The sequence below is a fragment of the Thunnus maccoyii genome, chromosome 15 (assembly GCF_910596095.1).
Source record: "Thunnus maccoyii chromosome 15, fThuMac1.1, whole genome shotgun sequence".
In the NCBI taxonomy this organism is placed as follows: Eukaryota; Metazoa; Chordata; class Actinopteri; order Scombriformes; family Scombridae; genus Thunnus; species Thunnus maccoyii.
In genome coordinates this window covers 23,743,714-23,749,813 of record NC_056547.1, presented here as the reverse complement: position 1 = coordinate 23,749,813, position 6,100 = coordinate 23,743,714, and the positions used below count along the sequence as shown (strand labels likewise).

The window sequence follows — 6,100 nt, the reverse complement described above, 5'->3', positions numbered from 1 at the left end:
AGGTTTATTCTTCTTAATGGTTGTATTTCAAATTCACTGAAGCGGATGAAGATATGCCAATGAGCACAGAATGATACTCAGTTAAAATTACTTAAGAAGTTTTATGAAGCATTTTGCGAGTGGTGGAATTTCTTGCAGTCCCAGGTTGACAAAGTCAAAAGCCGCCTAATGAAAAGGGACGCATCACTGATTGCAGCTATATCTGGAGCCGGGGTGGAAGTGGCATCGATTTAACAATTTAGCAGCACCCTCCTCTGTGTGTTTCCATTAGTCACGGCTGAATACCATCCACTTCCCCCCTTTCACTCCCTCAAAACACACACACATGCATACAAACACTCACACACACATTCAAGACTGCGGAAGTATATTCCACTATTCCTGAACTGGATTTACATCATCTAAACTGATACCACAAGTGGTTTCAGCACAATGGACAGATAATGTAAGGGCACACTCAGAGAATTGCCATGCTACGGAATACACCTTTTATTTTTGTGGTTCAGTGCGTGTGCAGGCTATAGTGCAAGTGTACAATATTGTATATTTTTCATGTGAGAACCGTACAACCTTGCTGCAGGGAAGTGTGTGGTGGCAGTTCTTAGACATTTGACCATTAATGGGGCCCATGAGAGTTAGAGCTTATCAAAATGCCAAAGTAGGATCATACATTGTTAATTGACTGTTTGCTAAACCCCTACCCTGAACAATTGTCCAATCCTAGCTTGGTAACCATAACTAGGCACAGCAGATCTTTCAAAGCTTTGGATTTCTCCACATGTTGATGAAACGGTGCACATGGGACAGTAGTAAAAAATGATGTCCGGCATTTGAAGACTTTGGAGGGTTGTGTCTTTGTTAAAGCTGTTCCAAAACCCAATACACAAGAGAAACATTTAAGGAATGGATTAAACAGTGCATTTACCAGCTCCAACTTTTGCTGCAATCGCTAAAATATCCGACCAACTAGCTTTCTCCCAACAGTAACCGAGCATTGCTTCCAAAGCCAAGGAGCACATCATTAAGGAGCATATATGAATTTGTGGGGTTACAATGTTACGTTAACAAAAAGTTCTGTTCAAGACTAGCACATCCACCATGTGGAAACCTTGGTCCAGCATGCTATCAGAGTTTTGGCTAACGTTAGCAGCTCTGTCCTGCCCTTTATTGGGTTTGGGGAAATTTGCACTCCAGTAACCCCAGCCAATGTTCCAAGACAGCATTACGTTTCCCAAATACGTCTTAATCCTAGAAGCCTGTACGTCTTTTATAACTAGTGGGGATGCTGACTTTTTGCCTGCGTGGGACATGAGGCTTTAGCCTCAGTCTTTTATCACGATATTATGCATGTAGCCATTAAGTGCATAGTTAATACCCCTTTTACAGGACTCTCATTTTAAAATGACTCAGCTGGAAACATTAAAAAGTAAGCTGGAGTCAATCTTTTTAATAAATTAATTAACATTAATGTTAATTAGCTAGCTAACCAAAGCTAATAAAATCTGCTACCAATGTCGTCATTACAGATGGCGAAATCAACGGTTGTTGGCTAGAAATGACAAACCTGCTTTAATGTACGTGTCTGAAATGAAGGATTCATTGTTTAAAAAATTACTAAAAATTCAGAGTGATAAATCTGCCACCATAGCAACAGAAACCAAGAGAGGGCAGAGCTTAGTGAACAGTCAATTACCAAGTCACAACAACAAAATATAGACTTTATGTTTTAAGTCCAGCAGTCTTTGAAAAACGCCATTGATGGTGCCTGGTTGCACTACAAAGATGACGTAGACCTAACAAAGGATTGTCCTGGCGTTCTGCTGTCTATCACTGCTTCATTTAAGCCTTTCCACAACGCAGCTGGTTTGGGCTGTTGAAAAGGGGGGCCATGGAAAACTCCGTCCACCCATTCTCTGAGAGTGTCGACCGGTGAATCCTGTTGCCTGTCTGCCTTGGTTAGTGCCATATTTGATGGATACCCGGGAGAGGAGGACCTGGTCGATGACAGCATACAGGGAGGGTATTCTGGCTGCAAGCTGGGGTCCAAAGACACAGCAGTGTGAGCGATGGACCAGATTTTCGGCTTGGCGTCTGAGCTTCGGACATCTGGATTAGGATAGAAGGTGCTGTTTTGGTCTTGGACCGATGTGAGTTTGGGGCAGTCAGGAGTCAATCTCTCTGTCCCGTGTAGTGGATCTGGGTTGTGTGTGAGATGCCCATGTCGGATGTTTGTGTTTGGGTTTGCTTCATTGTCCTCTGGTAGAAACTGTGGCTTTGGTTCACAGTCAGAAGCATCAGACTCCAGCAGGTCGAAGTCTTCAAGATCACTCTGCAGGTCTGCACACTGTTGATCTGAGGAATGACACAGATAACTCTAAGTCTGTGTAGGGTAATGAAACTTTCTACAAACAGCTGATTTAAGCCAAGCACAAATGGATTTCGGTCCCACTTACCAGGAAGATCTTTGTCAGTTTTAAGTGGCTTCTCTGCCTCATCACTGTCTTCATCACAGCCTCGGTCGTCAGAGCTTTTACAAGCCCGCGGTGACCACGTCACCTTGTTCTCCTTCTTCAGCCTCCTGCGGGCATTTGCAAACCATGTAGACACCTGAGGGAGAGAAGGAATGGAAGTCAAAAAGGAAAATAAAATCATTGGCATAGGAAAAGGAAAAGGAGGGAAGTTATACAGGAATGAAGGGAAGAAAGAAAGGAAATAGGGAGCAGAAAGAAGGACTGAAGGAAAAACATATTAAGGTGTAAAGGGTAAGAAAGAAAGTAAGAAAAGCAAACAGAAAGACGGAAAATAAGACAAATACCCTTTATCCGACAACTAAACTTATAATAACCCAAGTGCCCTTAAATCTTAAATATTTTGCTAACAACTTACTTGTGTAAGGGTCATCCTGGTGATGATAGCAAGCATTATCTTCTCTCCTTTAGTTGGGTAGGGGTTCTTCTGGTGCTCCTGCAGCCAGGCCTTCAGGGTGCCCGTTGTCTCTCGGGTGGCATTTTTACGACGTGAAGCTCCATCAGAGGAGGAATACCTGAACAAAGTAGTGACATTCATTATTATGTTACTGTTTCTCCAGAAATAAGTAAAAGACATTTGCTATAAAGAAAGGCCTGTGTCATTTAGAGGAATAAGAGTAACTATTGACTTCTGAAATCCTGAAAGCCTTTTAATGATGCTTTACCCATACCCATACCATAAAGTAGGCTACAATATAACCGCACTGTACCAGTACTAAGTCTCAGTAGGGATATTACTGTTAGGATATAATATGTATTCATGCAAAGACATTAAAGAAGATATGGTCACTATGAGCGTGCTACAGACTAGTAACATTTTCATCAGAGAGTCAGCAGTCCTATGGGACGAGCATATCTGAAATTAAGATATTACGGTTTTGATTTTAGAAAATAATGTGTAGTTTAAGGGCAATAAAAGCAGTCGTTTGCCTAACCACTAACTTTAACTTACCCATATCTGTCATAAGGATATTGTCCAAATGTATATTCATAGGGATAGTAGGCAGGAGTCTGAGATGTCCCCACATGCACAGAGGCAGCTCTGTCTTTGGGTTCTAGTGGCCCCTGCAAAATGGAAAATATGTAACATTAATATACATTATGTCTAATCAATATCAAACTCTAAAATATTCCAACATATTTTCAAAGGAATGTAGTCAAGAGTGGTTTTAGCCAAGAAGTGACTTTATCTGTTGTGAGGTGTTTTTCTCTCTATCTCAGATAATAATACCATATGAACCTGGAAAAATCCTTAAAAAAATAATAACATTTTCTGCCTTTCTTCCCTCGCACGTCAGTAACAACTTCTGCGCAATTGCGCATTTTTAAATGAATGCACAAGGACAATGATAATAAACTATAAATGGCATGTGAAACTCACTCTGGAATAGAGAGCGGTGGCGTCGCTGGTGCAGGTGTTGTAGTAACCTTGGCTCTTTGGATAAGGGCCGCTGTAGACACCGATGCTGGAACCAGGGGTGAGTTGGTGGCCCGGTGAGCGCAGCGCCGGGTGGGACGGAGTCGTTCCCGGCTCCAGACAACCGGCCAAGGAGCTGGAGGTCATCAGAAACTTCGGAGAGAATTGTGAGATTAATTTAATTTGTCCCACAGAATCTTCACTAAGAAAGAAATTGTTAATTTTTTTTCAATCCAAAACTTAAAAAACCTTTAGTTTATACTGTAAAATAATCTCTTTACAGTTTTCTATTGTCTTAAATGTTCACGCTTGCTTTCTAGGACTTTGAGACGTTATAATTTCAGTTAATTATTGAAAAAAAATGAAACATGCACGGAAAAGAAATGAAACTATGCTACTCTAGGTGTCATATTTTGTAAATAAATCAAGAGTCGAATGGCGTGTGAATGGCTATTATGTGGGTGCATACGTCTATATACCATTCCCCTTACTTAGCTTTTCAATCACTTGAATGACAGTTATGACTCAATAAGGTAAATGACGAAAAACATGCTTAACATATGTACCGTACCTGCGGTGTGGTGGAGTAGGAGTATCCCAGCTGAGAGTAAGCCATGGCTCAAATGAGATCAAAGAGGCAAAATCAGGAGCGCAGACATCCAACAGCATCCGTGCCAAAGGTAGACTTTTCCCTCTGACACTAGCTCAGAGCTAGTCCGCCAGCCAACTTTCCAGCTTTTAAAATTTGAATATTATCTACCACCGTATCCAACTAGAGGCACGCATACATTTACGCACAACTCTCATTTTACGCACCACGATGAACTGACTTTTAAAGTAACTTCCTGGCTCCTCCCTTGCAGTTTCTCTTCATTCACTAAGCTACTGCAGCCTTGACAGTGCCCTTGCTATCATACAGTCCAAAGCGAGTGTGTGTGATCAAACCATGCATCTCTCCGTGATGCGCTCTTTGGTTTTAAGGCGCGTCTCTCTGACGTCAGCCCGGACTCTGAGCGCGTAGCTCGGTGTTCACATCAAGAAGAAGAAACTCACCTAATTAATTCCCTCCCAGTTTTCTTTCAGCTCTTATCCAGGAGAACAGCTCCACACAAGCGCAAGTGCAACCCCCCAACAGTCCCCAGGCGTAATGAGAATGTGATCAATTCTCCTTTCCAAACAAACACACACACACACACACACACACACACACACACACACACACACACACACACACACACACACACACACACACACACACACACACGCCAACACACACACTGCTATGGCCAGAGGGGGGATCAGGAACGTCATGCGTTGACACCACATTGACACAAGATGATTGATGACTACAACCTGATATTAGCATAATCGTTTTGCCCTGTAGTTTAGATAACTTGTCACCACGGAGAAATCTCCCTGTCATCCACATATTCATGAGTGGGGAAATTTCAGGTCTCCTCCAAGCAAATTAATCAAAGAATAAACACTTTCTGCATTCCCTTGAGTAAGCACCTTTACCAACTGAATGGCTTGTCATGTTTTTAATAACAAAGTCTTAAGCCGTCCTGGTGAAGTGGAAACACTTGACTCGTTTCCTCTCAACCCACCTCTGGTTTTTTTATAGGTAGGAGAGGAGGAAGACTAGAGCAAGTATAAAAGCGATGGAGAAAATGTTAGAGGGGATTGTGGTATCAAAAATCTTTGGATAAATTTGTGCAAAAAGAGCAGAAGTAAAGAGTTTTAGGGAAGGAAAGGGGTAGAATGACATGAGACAGAGAGAAAAGGAGTCAGGAACTGCACACAAATTATTAGGGGAGGGATGGGATCAGCTGAGGGGGAAGATTTTGGGGTTTGTTTGTTTGTTTGTTTATTTTTGGGGGAGAGCCGGGGAGGATCTTTTAACTTTTACCTCATCCCATACATATTCTTGATTCATTTTTTATTCAAATGAATGATTTATTCAAGATTAAATTGTTACATCACAAAGAATGTTTGACTTATCGTGCTCTTTGGATGCTGTCTGGAAGAAACAGACACAGCCATGCGACTCAAGCATAAGCAATATGATCTCATACATTTCAGGCTGTAGCATCATCTGATCTAATTTATATAAGTTTTTAATTAAGTTGTGTCTGGGTTTGGTGAAAAATATTGC

At 41.7% G+C, this 6,100-nt stretch overlaps 1 protein-coding gene across 1 annotated transcript; it reads right to left on the bottom strand.

Annotated features, from left to right (window-relative positions):
* Positions 1 to 474: 474 nt before the first annotated feature.
* irx4b (iroquois homeobox 4b) lies at positions 475 to 4,935 on the bottom strand. Its single transcript, XM_042435502.1, has 6 exons — positions 4,517 to 4,935; positions 3,910 to 4,098; positions 3,481 to 3,593; positions 2,887 to 3,043; positions 2,454 to 2,607; positions 475 to 2,352 (listed from the first exon to the last, which is right to left on the bottom strand). Exons 1-6 carry the CDS (start codon positions 4,559 to 4,561, stop codon positions 1,775 to 1,777), a joined length of 1,236 nt encoding a protein of 411 aa, XP_042291436.1. The 5' UTR covers positions 4,562 to 4,935; the 3' UTR covers positions 475 to 1,774.
* Between the last annotated feature and the right edge of the window lie 1,165 nt (positions 4,936 to 6,100).